The sequence below is a fragment of the Carassius carassius genome, unplaced genomic scaffold (assembly GCF_963082965.1).
Source record: "Carassius carassius unplaced genomic scaffold, fCarCar2.1 SCAFFOLD_70, whole genome shotgun sequence".
NCBI lineage: Eukaryota > Metazoa > Chordata > Actinopteri > Cypriniformes > Cyprinidae > Carassius > Carassius carassius.
In genome coordinates, this window is record NW_026775198.1 from 275,754 (window position 1) to 292,500 (window position 16,747).

At 42.3% G+C, this 16,747-nt stretch overlaps 3 protein-coding genes across 3 annotated transcripts in view; 2 read left to right on the plus strand and 1 right to left on the minus strand.

The window, feature by feature from the left end:
• The window catches only part of LOC132139432 (dmX-like protein 1), a 244,292-nt gene extending 240,527 nt beyond the window's left edge, over positions 1-3,765 (minus strand). Inside the window, exon 1 of the mRNA XM_059547781.1 lies at positions 3,761-3,765. The gene's annotated coding sequence lies outside the window, so the exon portion shown is untranslated. The remainder of the gene's footprint in view (positions 1-3,760) is intronic.
• Positions 485-4,566, plus strand: LOC132139427 (coiled-coil domain-containing protein 112). Its single transcript, XM_059547776.1, has 9 exons — positions 485-626; positions 707-789; positions 1,976-2,065; positions 2,154-2,229; positions 2,298-2,670; positions 2,750-3,142; positions 3,221-3,316; positions 3,846-3,958; positions 4,414-4,566. The coding sequence occupies exons 1-9, from the start codon at positions 568-570 to the stop codon at positions 4,442-4,444; spliced, it is 1,314 nt and encodes a 437-aa protein (XP_059403759.1). The 5' UTR covers positions 485-567; the 3' UTR covers positions 4,445-4,566.
• Positions 4,556-16,747, plus strand: part of LOC132139421 (geranylgeranyl transferase type-1 subunit beta-like) — an 18,783-nt gene continuing 6,591 nt past the window's right edge. The window contains exons 1-7 of the mRNA XM_059547768.1: positions 4,556-4,810; positions 11,517-11,635; positions 11,724-11,791; positions 12,448-12,599; positions 12,664-12,796; positions 15,072-15,117; positions 15,188-15,372. Coding sequence (XP_059403751.1) covers positions 4,698-4,810; positions 11,517-11,635; positions 11,724-11,791; positions 12,448-12,599; positions 12,664-12,796; positions 15,072-15,117; positions 15,188-15,372 — 816 coding nt within the window. The 5' untranslated portion in view covers positions 4,556-4,697. The remainder of the gene's footprint in view (positions 4,811-11,516; positions 11,636-11,723; positions 11,792-12,447; positions 12,600-12,663; positions 12,797-15,071; positions 15,118-15,187; positions 15,373-16,747) is intronic.

Here is a 16,747-nt window from a genome sequence, read left to right on the forward strand (position 1 = left end):
GTGCCATTTCAGTCTTTCTCCAAAAATCAGCATGATTAAAATGTGATATTAAGTTACTACAAACAATAATTAAATTACAAATACAAAATGTTGCAGAATAATGTAATATATGAATGAATAATAGCCTAAAGAACCTTTGTGCCAAAAGGGTTCTTTCTTGTCATTATAGAACCTTTTTAGCATAAAAGGTTCTTTGGAGTTGAGTAAAGAACCCTATGGTTCTAAATAGAACCCCAATGAACCCTTTTTTGTAGGAGTGTGTTGTCATAACGTTCACCTTGGAGATTGAAAATGTTTCTTTTTTAAGACCCTAGAAAACTAGAACTCTAATGATTTAATAAGTTCAAATATGTTCAGATGTGACGTATTTTCTTACATAATATTATATAAAGCAAAAATATATATTTGAAATGTTTTTAAAACATGGGCGAATTCCAAACGGAAGTCAGTATCTTAAGACAGATGTAGTAGGCGGGGCGTCGTTTCCATGGCAACAGTCCAAACAGATCCTCCAGACGGACCGTTCGCCGATGATCAACGCGTTGATTAACATTAACGATACTTTTAATGAAGGACCGAATGTCTGTCGCGGATTTTCTGCGGGAAGCGGAAGCTCTCAGAAGGCTGTGAGTTCATGTGCTTGTGTTTCTCAGAGGGTTTCTCTGTCTGTGGTTCATTAGAGCTGACTCTTCATTCACTCTTTCAGGCTGTTTAAAGAGGAGAGAGCGGCGGGACCGCGCGCGCTCACAGAGCTCCGGGATCACATGAACGCGCAGCTCCGAGCAGACAGTAGGACGAACTTTATATTTCACTGTAATGTGTGGAGCTTCTGCTGATCTGTCCAGTCCCAGAAGATTGTTGTTCCCTCGGGCTGGTGCTGATGGTGCCGTCGAAACACTGCTTTGAATCATTTGTTTCGAACCAGTGACTCGGAGCGCGAATCAAACTGCTGAAGTCACGTGATTTCACTAAACGAGGCTTCGTTATGTCGTGAGATTCTCGGGCATCATGATTTGGGGCCCTCACCCCGCGGACACGAGTCAATGTTAGAGTAGCCCTTGTTCTGCGGGGAAACCGAGGACTTGGCAACACTTTTTTCTGAGAAAAAAAGTTAGAACTGGGAGATATAAACTCGCAATTGTGAGAAAATTGTAATATACAAGTTTATATCTTACTATTCTGAAAGAAAAAAAGCCTTAATTGTTAAAGAGTAATGTTTTTTTTTATTATTCAGTGGCAGAAACGCGCTTCCTCAGTCCCCAGTGCAGTTTCTTACATCTGTAGACTTTTTAAATGAGATATTTGTGTAATTAAAAGGAAAAGCCCTCCATAGAACAAACAAAACAAGTCCTGCAATTTAAGAAAAGTACATATATTATACAGACACTTCATATTTAATTGTTGTTTATTAAATTTGTTTAATAACTTAATAATTTAGTAACTTTCAATAAAACATTAGCAGTGGGTTGTAGAAGCAGTTTTTGTGGCACTTACACAGTTTTGACCAGCAGGCGTCAGCAGCGAGTTGCTTCGAAACAGTGAATCATTTTGACAAGCAACTGATTCAATTGATTCGAAGCTTCCACAAGGTTCGTTTCCACCAGGACTAGGGCTACTTTTAACGCTGGTTGTTTTCTTCCCTCGGGTTAAAAGACCTATTACATAAACTATAATTTAGCTAAATACGTGTATTTACAAATTTTCCCATTTTATATTCTACCAGTGATAAAACTGCTATGAGACAAAATAAGGACACTTTTGTGTGGAAGGGGCTCATTTACCTTATTAATGATTATTACTTGCCCATACAGTGATTTCCAAGTTAAAACTGTGTGTAATGCATTACACTGACTGTAAAATAACAGTTTTAGGTGTGGGAGTGGCATATTTTGAGTTCTGATGTTTCTGTTTGGGGCTAGATTTGTGATTCAGATCTGCACTTTGATGGAATATTAATATCAGCTTTGCCTCTCAGTGATGAAAGTCCAGCAGCAGCTGCAGAAACTCAAGAACAGTGTCTTCAGGTTCCAGGAGCAGCTGATGGATGTCAAACCGTCTCCAGATGGTGAGCACACCTAATGAAAACATCGACCATTTACCACAAAACTACTGTTTTTAATGCTGCGCATGCATCTATGTCTGTTGAATTTCAGTGATTGAGAAACTAAAAGAGACCATGACTGATATTGAGAACTCCATCAGTGTTTTCAAAGACGCACAACATCAGAGGTATGAGATCTGCTTCTGCTGAGATGTCTCGAGTAGATCCTTCCTCTCAAACGCTGCGTCTGCTTTAGTTTTGAGAAGCTCCTGAAAGAAGAGAGGACCTTCTCACAGGAGATCTGTGCCTTCGAGAAGAAGATTGACTCTTGGTCGCTGCCTGTGAAAGCAGACGTGCGTCGTCCTCGCTCAGACGAGAAGAGCGACTGGAGGAACCTTCCACCGGAGCTGACGGCGCTCCAGACCTTCCTCCAGCAGACGGGAGGCAGACACGGCGGATGGGACGAGTTCGACCACCACAGCTTCCTGAAAGTGTGGACGAAGCACAGCGGAAAGCCCTCGTTCAGACAAGAAGCCAAGCTTTATTTACCTGGACGGACCGAGGAGGACGTGAGGCTGCATGAGGAGTGGTTTGTGGAGCTGCGGCGGCTGCAGGACGGACAGAGAGAGGTGCGTCTCTTCACCACACCGGGGTTTCTGTGATCAGTGTTTCTGTGATACGACTCACACGTATTTGTTTATCCACCAGGCCATCCGCAAGTGGAGAACGTCCAAGCGGAGAGAGCGTGAGCTGCAGCGGGACAGAGACGAGGAGCCGCGGGAGGACGAGGCCCGGTGTCTTCTGAAGCAGGAGGAGGAGCGCAGGGAGGCGTCGGAGCGCCTGGAGGCCTGGAGGAGGCGCAGGACACAGCAGAGAGAAGAGGAGCGAGAGCAGCGGCTCAGAGAACAGATCCTGCAGCGGAGGAGAGACACAGAAGAGCGGCGGAGACAGCTGGAGGTCAAGCTCCTCGTGGAAGCACACGTCCAGCAGAAGAAGGAGCAGGAGGAGCTGCGTCTGCTGGAGGAGGAGGCACAGGAGCAGGCGGAGAGACAGGAGCGGCAGCAGCAGGCGGCTGAAGGCATCAGACGCTTCCAGGAGCGAGTGAGACCAGCTCTGTGTGTTTGACACTGTCTCTCGTGTTCTGTCTGGTACTCAGTTATTCTGTCCTTCTCTCGTCAGGACTCACGACGCCTCGAGGAGAAACTCCAGGAGAAACAGAGCAGAGAGGAGGAGGAGAGCGAGCGGCAGAGGACACTGGACAAACTCAAGGAAGAGGTTTGCTGAAGAGACATCCCATTCTGCAAAAATATATGTACAAACTATATTTGCATAAAGTTTCAAAATATATTTATATACATTTATTTTCTACCAATATGTTTTTGCATTTTTTTTTATATATATTTTACAAATTTATATATATTTTTTCCAAAACATCAAAAAATATTTTTTGCCCTCTGTTTCAATTCAAGGAAATACATTCACATATTTCATATTCAAGAAAAACTCAATTTATTGTCTATAATGTGTGAACATGTAACATTCAGTATTACAATATATATATAAAAACAAATCATATCAAATCTAGTTTGATCTCTGATAGACTTTTCAATCCATGTTTGCATTTATGTAATTGCAGGCTAAAGTAAGATTGGAAATATATTGACTTGACCCTGACATAATAAAACTCATTACGTTTTGTTTTTTCAAACATACACATCATTGAGTTTCACTGTTTACAACATATAGGTAGCATATAATTATTTTGGCCGCAGAAAATGTATTTTTCCTCCCAATCTGTGATCAGGTGGAGGTCAGCCGGGATCCGTCCAGACTCTGGAAGCTCACTAAAGTTTGGGAAGAGCGCACGAAAGAGATCGGCCCGTCTGGAACCGGACCCGTGTTTCAGATCTTCCACAGGTACAGAACAACCAGAAACTATCTGCATGTACCTTTACATTACAACATATTTAGCTGCACGTCTAGCCTATGTACAGTGATGATGATGAATCAACATTTCAAAGTATTACGTTTAAAAATAATAGCATTAGTTATTCTGTGCCAATTCTGGTGGCCCATCTTACCCCAAGGGTCTAATTATGCAGATTAACTTCAGAATAAAAACATTTTCCCTGAATCTAAAAACATGAATGTGTCCACAAACCCCTCGTTAACAAACAAACAGACACAACAATCTTTGATGTTCAACATAATACAGTCACAGGATCATTTCATTGTAAAGCACAGGAGCTTCTCCTGAACGCAGATGTTTAAACTGTGACACAAACACACACATTAGCTTTAGACACAGGGCTTTGATCTGAAGTGCACAGTTATTATTCCTCTGGTCTGAGATGATTGTGTTTTCTCCTCAGAGCTGTTCCTTCATGGAGACAAGACTCGTGATGGAGCCTCACTGCACCGCTTCAAACCAACCCAATGAACTGGAAACAAATGTGTTGAAATGTTGCATTTTAAATGAAGTTTCAATTCAAGATAATGGTGGTATCAGTTTAATTAAACATGGTATACATCACAGCGCGTCTGGTTGTAAGTCATTGAGAATTAGAGCAGCAGCGCCGGACTCTTATTTTGCCGCGTGTTCGTGCAGCGGAAGCGGAAGCGGCGCGTTGACCGTGTTTCTTCTGTGTGAGTGAGGATGGCGGATTTTGACCACGAACAGATAGATTTTCTGCGGGAGCGGCACGTGCGTTTCTTCCAGAGCTGCCTGCACGTGCTGCCCGAGAGATACGCGCCACATGAGACCAGCAGGTAACCGAGAACACACACACACACACGCGCGCGCGCTGCGTCCAGTATGTTCTCCTGGGGCAGCAAGAGTACACACTTCTGAGTGTAGTAGAGGAGTGGGCCGCTTTGGGGCTTCTTCTTCTTCTTCTTCTTTGTTTTTAACGGCGGTTGGCAACCAGCTTTTGGTGCATTACCGCCCCCTTCTGCTCCGGAGTGTGAATCAGACAATAGGCTTACAATCTAGTTTCTACATAAAAAAAAAAAAAAAAAAAAAAAAAAAAAAAAAACACTTTCATTCATTACCCAACACACTTACCCATATCCCTATTTTATCTTCATAACCTATTGAACAAACCAGTTTCCCTTAAGAAAGTTAACAATATCCTAACCTGTGCTCTATCACCTATGCTCAACACTCCTTTTAATGTTAAATCCTGCACCCCTATTTCCCTCAAATTATTCCTCATTGTTACTCTCTGTTCCTCATACCTCCTGCATCTTATAATTATGTGCTCCACTGACTCCTCTTCCTGACACCACTCACACAAGCCTGTCTCGTGTTTTCCTATCATTTTCAGTGATCTGTTTAAAGCACCATGCCCCAGCCTTAACCTTGTCACTACAGTTTCCTCTCTCCTGTGCCCACCACCTAGCCTATTTATTTTTACACTCTTTTGAATTTGATATAAATGCCTTCCTTTCTCCTCTCTGTCCCACCTTTCTTGCCAAATTTGGTTAGTTTTTTCCCAGATGATACTTTTGACCTCTGCTTTACTTATTTTAATTTGCATTTCTATATTTCCCTTCTTTAAAGCCCTCTTTGCCAATTCATCCACCTGCTCATTCCCTTTCACCCCTACATGTGCTGGAACCCACATAAATTGTACCTGTCCTCCTTGATTTGTTATTCTTGTTACTGACTGAAGGACTACATATAATATATCTTGACGGCTAGAGTGAAAAGACCTTAAACTCTCAAGGACTGAGGATGAATCGGTGCATATCAGAACCTTTTCTTGACTTGTTTTTTCCACCCACCTTAACGCAACTAATACTGCCACCATTTCCACTGTATATACTCCTAAAAAATCAGATGTTCTTCTATTAATTCCTATTCCTTTAGCAGGTATTGCCACCCCATATCCTGTCACTCCTGTCTCAGGTTTCTTAGAACCATCTGTATACACATGTACAAATTCTTTATAATCTTTATTTATATGGTACTTAAATGCATTTACCAAATCTATTTGATCTTTTCCATCATCTTTCCTTTTTAATTCTAACAAATACCAGTCAATATCAGGCCAAACAAGTAACCACGGAGCCACCATTGGATATACTACAGTAGGGCTCATCTTCATATAAAATACTCCAAATTCTCTTGCTACCTCGTTGCCTATTCTACTAAAATTCTCTCCTTTGTAACTTGCATTCTCCCAGGTCTCCTGCAACACTATTTTTGTGGGGTGGAACTCATTATGACCTTGCAAATTAGCCCAATAATTTGTCATCAGCTGCCTCCTTCTAATTGCTAACGGCATTTCTCCCATTTCTACCTGCAGTGCAGGTACTGGTGAAGTTTTAAAAGCACCACTACACACTCTTAATGCCTGTGCCTGGATCCCATCTAGTTTCTTTAATAGATATTTGGCTGCTGACCCATAAGCTACACTGCCATAATCCAACACAGATCTAATCAATGCCACATATACTGTTTTTAATGCATAACAACTAGCTCCCCATTGTCTACCTGTCAAACATCTCATTACATTAATTACTTTTTTGCATTTTCCTTCTATTTTCTTTATATGATCTACCCATGTTAACCGTGAATCGAAAATAATCCCCAAAAATTTGAAAGTTCCAACCCTTTCTAATTCTTTCCCATACATATTTAACTTCATCCCTTCCTTAATTTGTTTCTTGGTGAAAAAGACTGTTTGAGTTTTTTCTATTGAAAACTTAAACCCCCAATCATATCCCCACTCCACCACCTCATCAATTGCTCCTTGTACTTTCCTGATTGCATGCTCCATATTCCTTCCCCTTTTCCACAACGCCCCATCATCCGCAAACAGTGACCTCCCTATATCCATTGGTACCTTAGTAAAGACATCATCAATCATGATGATAAAAAGTAGTGGGCTAATCACACTGCCTTGAGGTGTTCCATTGCCCACATCGAACTGACTTGATATGTCTGACCCTATTCGTACTTCAATTTTTCTTCCAAACAAAAAATTCTTTATCCAATTAAAAACTCTTCCACCTAGACCCATCAAGTGCAACTTTATCAACAACCCTTCCTTCCACATCATGTCATACGCTTTTTCTATATCAAAAAACACTGTAATGACTGATTCCTTATTTGCCTGAGCCTTTCTTATTTCATTTTCTAGTCTTATAACCGAATCCATGGTACTCCTCCCTTTCCTAAAACCACTTTGATAGTTTGCTAGTTTTCCACTTTTTTCTAGTATATATGATAACCTTTCTGTTATCATCCTTTCCATAATTTTGCATACATTTGATGTTAATGCTATTGGTCTATAACTTGTGGGTTTAGAAGGATCCTTGCCTGGTTTCCTTATTGGAATAACTACTGCTTCTTTCCATGCATTCGGTAATCTTCCCTCCTCCCACACTCTGTTATAAAGGTTCAGCAACTTTAAGAGTGCTTCTTTCCCTAGATGTTTTAGCATGACGTAGCATATCTGATCTTTTCCTGGAGATGTTGGTTTAGCTTTATTTATTGCTCTAATCAACTCTGCCATACTAAAAGGTTCATCAATTGTATCATCAGTTTTTTCCCTCCAGTCTAACACACCAGGATACTGATTCATTGTGTTTTCCTTTCTCATTTTGCATACTTCTGACAAGTTATCTGAACTGTGAATTTTTACAAATGTTTTTGCCATTACCTCTGCCTTATCCTTATTGGAGATTGCTGTACCTTCCTCAGTAATTATAACTGGAATTTCCCTTTCCCTCCTTACTCCACCCATCCTTTTTATCATTCCCCAAACCTCACCAACAGGCGTTGTTCTTCCTATTTCATTGCAAAAGTTCCTCCAACTTGCCCTTTTAGCTTGACGCACTGTTCTTCTCACATTAGCCTGTGCCTTTTTATACAGAATCAAATGCTGCATGTTATGGGTGTTTTTAACTAGTTTAAATGCTCTATTCCTGTTTTTAACAGCTTGACGACACTCTTCTGTCCACCATGGTACCAGTTTTTTATTCCTCCTTTGTTTACTCCTTGGAATAGATCCACCTGCTGCCATAATAATTGCTGATGTTATTTGTTTGTTTGTTTCATCTATATTGCCAGAAATGTCTATCTTTGATAATGATTCCTCACTTAATTGCTGGAATTTTACCCAATCTGCTCTTCTAAAACCCCATTTTGGTATTCCTTCACCTGGTATTATTTCCACTCGCTCTCCCACTGAGCATGATACTGGGTAGTGATCGCTGCCCACTGTAGTATCGCTCCAAACATGCCAGTTACTTATTCCAGCCAAAGGATTAGACACTAATGTAATATCCAATGCCGATTCATTTCCTGTTGTTATGTTTATTCTTGTTCCTCTTCCGTCATTCATACACACCAATTCCTTATCATCCATCAAATCTTCTATTACCCTTCCATTTACATCTGTATGTGAGCCCCCCCATATTTTACTGTGAGCATTAAAATCTGCACACCATATTACTTTGTTTCTATTATTTCCTTGTATCCTTAATAACCTATCTACTTCCAACCTTTTGCAAGGATTATAGTAGTTTATTATAACCACTTCCTCCCCTCTTTCCCACACTACTACCTTAATGTATTCTAAATCCTCTCCCTTTTCCAGTACCCTATATGGAACATCTTGTTTAATAAACGTAGCACACCCTCCTCCTCCCCGTCCCCCATTTTCTCTGTCATTTCTTATCCCTATAAATCCATGAATCACAAACTCTAAATTTGGCTTTAACCAAGTTTCCTGGATACACACTACATCTGGATTTATTTTCCTGTCTTTAATGAAATGTTTGAATTCCTGACCATTGGCCAGTAAACTTCTTGCATTCCATTGTAAGATGATAACCATTAATATTAACCAATACATGGTGCTTCCTGGCTTGACTGATTGGTGAGGTTCTCCCTCACTTCTTCCCACGTCAGTCCCACTAGTCCTAAATGATTTACTGCTGCTTTGACAACCAGCTGTATTTTATCATTTTTTGATTTAACTTCAGCTGTACTGTTTATCACTCCTGCAATAAACGTCACCAAGTCCTTTTTATCCACATAAATCTTGTCACTTGTTCTTTGTTGTTGTTCTTCCACCCCCAACTCTGCTTGTTCTATAGTGATATTATTGTGTACTCTTGACACTCTTGCTGCTTCTGCATAAGTGATCCTTCTTTCAACTCTTATTTTCTGGATTTTATTTTCCTGTCTCATCACCTCACATCCTCTATAAGCCACATTATGGCTTCCTCCACAATTACAACATTTTGGTTGCACTCCTGCTCCACACTTTCCGTAGTCATGCTCGCCCCCACATCTAGCACATCTCTTCTTCTCTTTACAGTTATTGGCTATGTGTCCAAACCTCTGACAGTTAAAACACCTCAATGGTTTTGGTACATACATTCTCACTGGGTAGCTCATATAACCTAGGTATACCTTTTTTGGCATATTTCCCCCCTCAAATTCAATCAATACCGTTTCACTATCCTTTTTCACTCCTTCTCTTGTAGTTTTTAATCTTTGTGCAATCACTATTTCCCCCCCTTTAAGATGTCTCTTAAGTTCTTCCATTCCTACATTCATTGGTACCCCTGTGATCACTCCTTTGCATCTTCCACCATTTTGTTCTCCCACCCTCCGTGTGTTTATCACTTTCAGTTTTCCAATCTCTTTTACTTTGATTGCTTTCTCAAATTGATCTTCATTTGCACAATTGACCAACAAATTTCCATCATTTAGGACCTTAGCATATAAGATCTCCCCTATCTTACTTGCCAGATGTTTTGTTAATACAAACGGGTTGATTATCTTCATGTTTTCTTGATCTTTTTCATTGAATCTTATTATGACTATAAAATTCTCATGTATTTCCTTCTCATTTCGCTCATGTTCTTCTTCCTCACTTTCCGAATTCTCATCATTTTCATTCCTTATTCTTTTATTCCCTTTTACCTGACTGACTCTCTTTTTTGAAACCTCTCCCTTCAATATTCCCTCATTTCCTTCTTTCTCTTCACTGTAATCCATTTCCGCCCACCTACCTACGTCTGATCCATTCACGAAGCAGTCGTGCTCAACCGCTCCCAAAACAGTATTTCCAATGTTTTTTGAATTTCCCGCTTTCATTCGATTACTATTTCCTCGATCACGTCCTGCTGATGTCGCCGCCATCCTCCTCTCAGAATCGAGTGGAACAAGATGGAAAGGCGCGAGATAGCGGAGGAAACGCCGTTAGCGTTAGCCAGAACCAGTCGCCGCTTCCGCCACGCGGTCTGCCTTGTCAAACAGTCCTGAGAACGCTGTTGATTAGCGACGCGCCGTCCCCCGCTTTGGGGCTACTATCACTCGCGTCTTTAGTCACATGATCAACACACATCCTGCTCCTCCTGCTGTCAGAGAGAGGAACTGCGTCTCATTCAGACATCAAAGTCTGATCATTCTGTTTCTTTTCTAGATCGTGATTGTCTCTAATCTTAAATGAGTTTGTCCTGTAATAGATCAGACACTTGTTCATGTACATATATATGTTTGTCATTCTATTTTATATGTTGCTGTAAAAATAAAATAATAACAGATCTGTATTGGAGTCGATCATGGTGCATCACTTCTGATTGTGAGTCTCAGATGTAAGAGAAGGGTTTAGAATGAGTTCAGCTTCGTCTCGTGATCAGTGTTTGTACTAAAGAGGAAAGCAGCTGTGTTAACTGTAATAAACTAATAAATCTGGCCAATAAGAAGTGCTTAATTTAGTTTTTACTCGACTCTTTTAAAGCAATACTTCATTGAAAAATATTTAAAGGATACATGGCAATATTTGAAACCATTTTCTTTCATGTTATTGAAATGATCTGTACTAACTAATGAGCTCATTAAAAATTTATAGTAATTTAAAATCGTTAAAGTAGTTAAATGCCTTGAATATTTTTTGTAATGGGTCTGAAGTTGTTTTTTTAAATCATTTGCTGTATTGTATATTTCAGAGCTCACATTAGAGAGCAGGTTGTGTAGTTAGGTCATGGCCATGAACTGTGTTTAGAGAGGAATATATGAGTTTAGGACATGTTCCTTGTCTTTGATTCCCTCTGAATGTCCTGGAAGAGGATGTTAAACAGTGCTTTCTGTGAAAAACACTCGACGAAGAACAGTTTCCTCGCAGCTGGCTGATGTTATTTTGACCGGTGTGTGTGTGGATGAATATGTATTATACGCTTTTTTGTGGATTCTTTTTGTCTCCTGAAAGTCTTTAGGAAGGATATTTCTTCAGCTGATGTAGTGGTTTGTTGTTAAACACCGTACTTCAGCCTCGTCCTCGGTCCTGACTCGTGAATCTGGATGTTCTCGTCTGATCGGTTTCCTACAGTCTGTTTATATTCATGACGGGTCTGTTTTGAACCAAACTCTGTTTCAGTGGTTCACCGGTCGGAGGTCGTGACCTCTGAAACACGCTTCTCCTGATGTGTGTGCTGTGTGTTTCTTCTGCAGGTTGACTATCGTGTTCTTCGCTCTGTCTGGTCTGGATGTTCTCAATGCTCTGGATCTCGTGGACAAGCCCGGTTTAATCGAGTGGATTTATTCCCTGCAGGTTCTTCCCACTGAAGACCGTGAGTGTGTGTTCATGAGCCGGTCTCAGCGCAGGAGCTGGTGTGTGAGATGTTTGTCACACATGTTCTCTCTTCTCTTGATGAACAGAGTCTAATCTCAGTCGCTGTGGCTTCCGTGGATCTTCACACATCGGCGTTCCCTACAACAGCTCGAAGGTAGCTCTGACGCGGAAGTGTGTAGTGTGCTAGCTAGAGCGTGACTAGCTGCTTCCGGTGTGTTAGCAGTGTTAGGAGCTGAAGGACGTCAGACACACAGCAGAGGCCAGCGCTGACCACTGAAGCTGAATCCTCTGAACTACTGTGATCTCCCAAACCACAGCCTTTCACACAGAATAAGGCTTTAAGAAGATCTCTGTCGTGGCATTAAACCTCACATGCACTGCAAGAATAACCCTTCTCTTCCTCAGTGTTTCTGTCTTGTTCTCCAAACATCCTTAAATCAAGAAGATAAGAAGTTTTCCGAGGAACTGATGTTTAATCAAGAACAAATATCTGTCAGTGGGAATGAAAACCTGTTTCACTGAGTTCAGATGAGTTTAGTGAGGCCACTGACAGATATCTGTTCTTCTTTTAATCATAAACTCACTTCATTTCTTAAAACAAGATTTCAAATCTCTTCTCATTTTTGCTCCTCCAGTAAATGTGTCTTGATTAATGAATCGTTATAATCTTTATAGTGTGATCAGAAGGTACAAGAAGTTATTTCTGTGTTCTAGTGCTTGCTAGCAGAGATGTTCAGGCATTAAGCTTCTGTTTTTGTAAGAGATCTGTTGGAAGATGATAAAACACTTCCTGGTCCTGTCTCTCCGCAGGGCCCCGGGGCTCCTCACACGTATGACAGCGGTCACGTGACCATGACCTACACGGGCCTGGCGTGTCTGCTGATCCTGGGAGACGATCTGAGGCGTGTGTGTAGAGAGGCGGTGATGAGCGGACTGAGAGCGCTGCAGCTGGACGACGGCAGGTTCGTTCTGACCTCGTCTCGTCTCGTCTCGCTCTCACACTGAGCCGTGTTTCTCTTCCTGCAGCTTCTATTCTGTTCCTGAAGGGAGTGAGAACGACATGAGGTTTGTGTACTGCGCCGCCTGCATCTGCTTCATGCTGGACGACTGGTCAGGAATGGACCGCCAGAGAGCCATCGATTACATCTGGAGGAGCAGCGTGAGTCCTGCACTTCCTGTCCACCTCCTGTCCACTTCCTGTCCACTCGTCTGTCTGCTCGATTCTGATGCATTATTAACTTCTGTAAGCGAATCCTCGGGATTATCCAGAAACACTGTGCGTTATTCCCGCTTTCAGCTGACCTCCTGACCTCAGCCGGGGTCAAAGGTCAGATCCCAGTGTACTCCAGCTCTTCCTGTGTGTGTGTTTCTGGGTAGGGTTGGGTATCCTTTGGGTTTTTTATGATAACCGCTGCCGAATCAATCCTTTAAAACGCCACAGATGCTTTTTTCAAAAATGACAACATTTATTTAATAACATAATTAAATTTAACAATAAATCAAAAGCTTAATGTATATGGAAACAAAAGTAAGTACACTATTATCGAGCGCTATAAACACACACGTCATGTCTGCTTCATGATGATTCGGATATAAACCAGCGATCACTGCGAATGAATAAAAAGAACATATAAACGTTTCGAATGATGAAACGTAAAGACAATAAACACATGACTGTCACAATCTGTTGCCATTTCTGCTATTTTCATAATAATGAAGTATAATTATAATATAGATGGCTTTTTTACAGTATAGAACATATGTTCTGTGATAAGAAGCCACAACAGGTGACAAAAGGAAGTAAAACATGTCATAATGTTCTCTTTTGAATGAATGAATGAAGAATAATCGATCACTGATGATGGTGATGAGAGGACGAACCGCTCAGGGTTTAGAGTGGCACTGAAATCTTCTTCTGAAGCCAGCGCTGTTCTGGTGTTTATGACACGGCTCTCTCCTCCTGTGCTTCAAACACACACACACACACACACTGCTCCTAAACCAGCTTTAGTGTCTCAGACTCACACAGACACACACACACACACACACACACACACACACACACACACACTGCTCCTAAACCAGCTTTAGTGTCTCAGACTCACACAGACACACACACACACACACACACACTGCTCCTAAACCAGCTTTAGTGTCTCAGACTCACACACACACACACACACACACTGCTCCTAAACCAGCTTTAGTGTCTCAGACTCACATAGACACACACACACACACACACACACACACACACACACACTGCTCCTAAACCAGCTTTAGTGTCACAGACTCACATAGACACACACACACACACACACACACTGCTCCTAAACCAGCTTTAGTGTCTCAGACTCACATAGACACACACACACACACACACACACTGCTCCTAAACCAGCTTTAGTGTCTCAGACTCACATAGACACACACACACACACACACACACTGCTCCTAAACCAGCTTTAGTGTCTCAGACTCACATAGACACACACACACACACACACACACACACACACTGCTCCTAAACCAGCTTTAGTGTCTCAGACTCACACAGACACACACACACACACACACACACACACACACTGCTCCTAAACCAGCTTTAGTGTCTCAGACTCACATAGACACACACACACACACACACACACACACACACACACACGCACACACACACACACACACTGCTCCTAAACCAGCTTTAGTGTCTCAGACTCACATAGACACACACACACACACACACTGCTCCTAAACCAGCTTTAGTGTCTCAGACTCACACACACACACACACACACACACACTGCTCCTAAACCAGCTTTAGTGTCTCAGACTCACACACACACACACACACTGCTCCTAAACCAGCTTTAGTGTCTCAGACTCACACACACACACACACACACACACACACTGCTCCTAAACCAGCTTTAGTGTCTCAGACTGACACACACACACACACACACACACACTGCTCCTAAACCAGCTTTAGTGTCTCAGACTCACACACACACACACACACACACACACACACACACTGCTCCTAAACCAGCTTTAGTGTCTCAGACTCACACACACACACACACACACACACACTGCTCCTAAACCAGCTTTAGTGTCTCAGACCTCGAGTGACACCAGGATACACACGAGTGAGCGCTGACCTCTCGTCAGGATAATAATCATCCTGTCATCATTTAGTCGCCTCGCGTCATTCAAGCATCATGAGCTCAAGAGAAGATATTCTGAAGGATGTTCGGGAACCAAACAACATTGACTTTCACTGAACAGACAAAAATCATGAAGTCTTCTTCTGTGCTCCACTAGAGAGAGTCTGAGTCACACGAGGGAGAGTAAATGATGACACAATGATCATTTCTGTCTAGTGTTGATGTCATGATGAAGGTGTGGTTTTAATTGCTGTGTTCTGTGTTCAGTCGTATGACAGCGGCATCGGTCAGGGAGCTGGACTCGAGTCTCACGGTGAGTCACGCTCCTCTCCTCAGTCTCTGTCAGTCGAGCTTGTGATGATAACGGCTCTGTCCTGGCTCAGGCGGATCCACCTTCTGTGCCGTGGCGTCTCTGTGCATGATGGGAAAGCTGCAGGAGGTGTTCAGCGAGCGAGAGCTGAAGCGGATCCGGCGCTGGTGCATCCTCAGACAGCAGACGGGCTTCCACGGACGACCCAACAAACCTGTGGACACCTGCTACTCCTTCTGGGTCGGAGCCACGCTGGAGGTGCGTCCCACACCAGACTCTCAGGGTCCTACGTGTTCACCACCCAGTCCTAACGTTCTGAATAACACGGAATTACTAAATCAAAAGTAGGTCAGTGCACTATGCGTGATATGGACTCATGTCTGTGAAATATCAAACCGCAAAAAGACTACCGTATTTTCCGGACTATAAGTCGCACTTCTTTTCATAGTTTGGCTGGTCCTGCGACTTATAGTCAGGTGAGACTTATTTATCAAAATTAATTTGACATGAACAGAAAACACTCTCTCGGCTGTAGACGGTAATGTTTTCTCTTGGTTCTTGATTCTAAATAAATGCAACTTTTAGTCCGGTGCGACTTATGTTTTTTTTCCTCGTCATGATGTATTTTTGGACTGGTTAGGGTTAGTATAGGGTTAGTTAGTATAGACTTATACTTAGGTGCGACTTATAGTCCGAAAAATATGGTAATTAAATATGAATCTTGCATGTTCTGCGTGTCTCTGTATGACATATTGAAACGTCGCTTGCGCTTTTTACAGAGCTGCTCTGTAGAGCTGAAGATCTTTGCGCGAACACGACGGGACCCGATGGGTCCGGTCAGGTTCGGGCTTAATTTATATCATCTTATGCGGGCTCGGGTCGGGCTCGTGCTCGCTCCGGTTTGCGCGGTAACCGAACGGTCAAGTGATGTGTTTCGATTTAGCGCGAGAAAGATGCGCGTGAATGCTGAGAGGTGTAACGGAGGCTTGCCTCTGGCGATTATGTTTTGGTCGCACCAGCAACTAAAGCAAAGTCTGAGGAGTGGGAAAGTTGTGACCGTGTTTCTAATGAGAATAATGAGTGAATAATGACGCACCATCAGTGAGCGCAGGAACACACTGAACACATCTACAGTGGATTCAATCATGTTCCTCCACAAAAACACATGTAGACCTAGCCTAATCTCTCCGAGTAAAGGTTTATCAGATGATAACTAAATATTAATTGAGTCTAAATGAGCCTATGTCTAGAGTGCTGAGATGTTACGATGTCACAGAGGACTTATTTTATTTCTTTATTCCAACTTCCACGTGGTGTAGTCGGGCTTTTAAACAGCTGTCAAGCAAAATGTACCTGTCGGGCTCGGGCCGAAACCTGTCGGGCCTAACTTTTAAAGCCCGATTACAGCTCTACTGCTCTGAGAGAAAACTATCATCATACTGTATACACACACACACACACACAGACACAGACACTGACACACACAGACACTGACACACACAGACACTGACAGACACACACAGACACTGACAGACACAGACACTGACACACACACAGACACTGACACACACAGACACTGACACACACAGACACTGACACACACACACAGACACTGACACACACACACACAGAC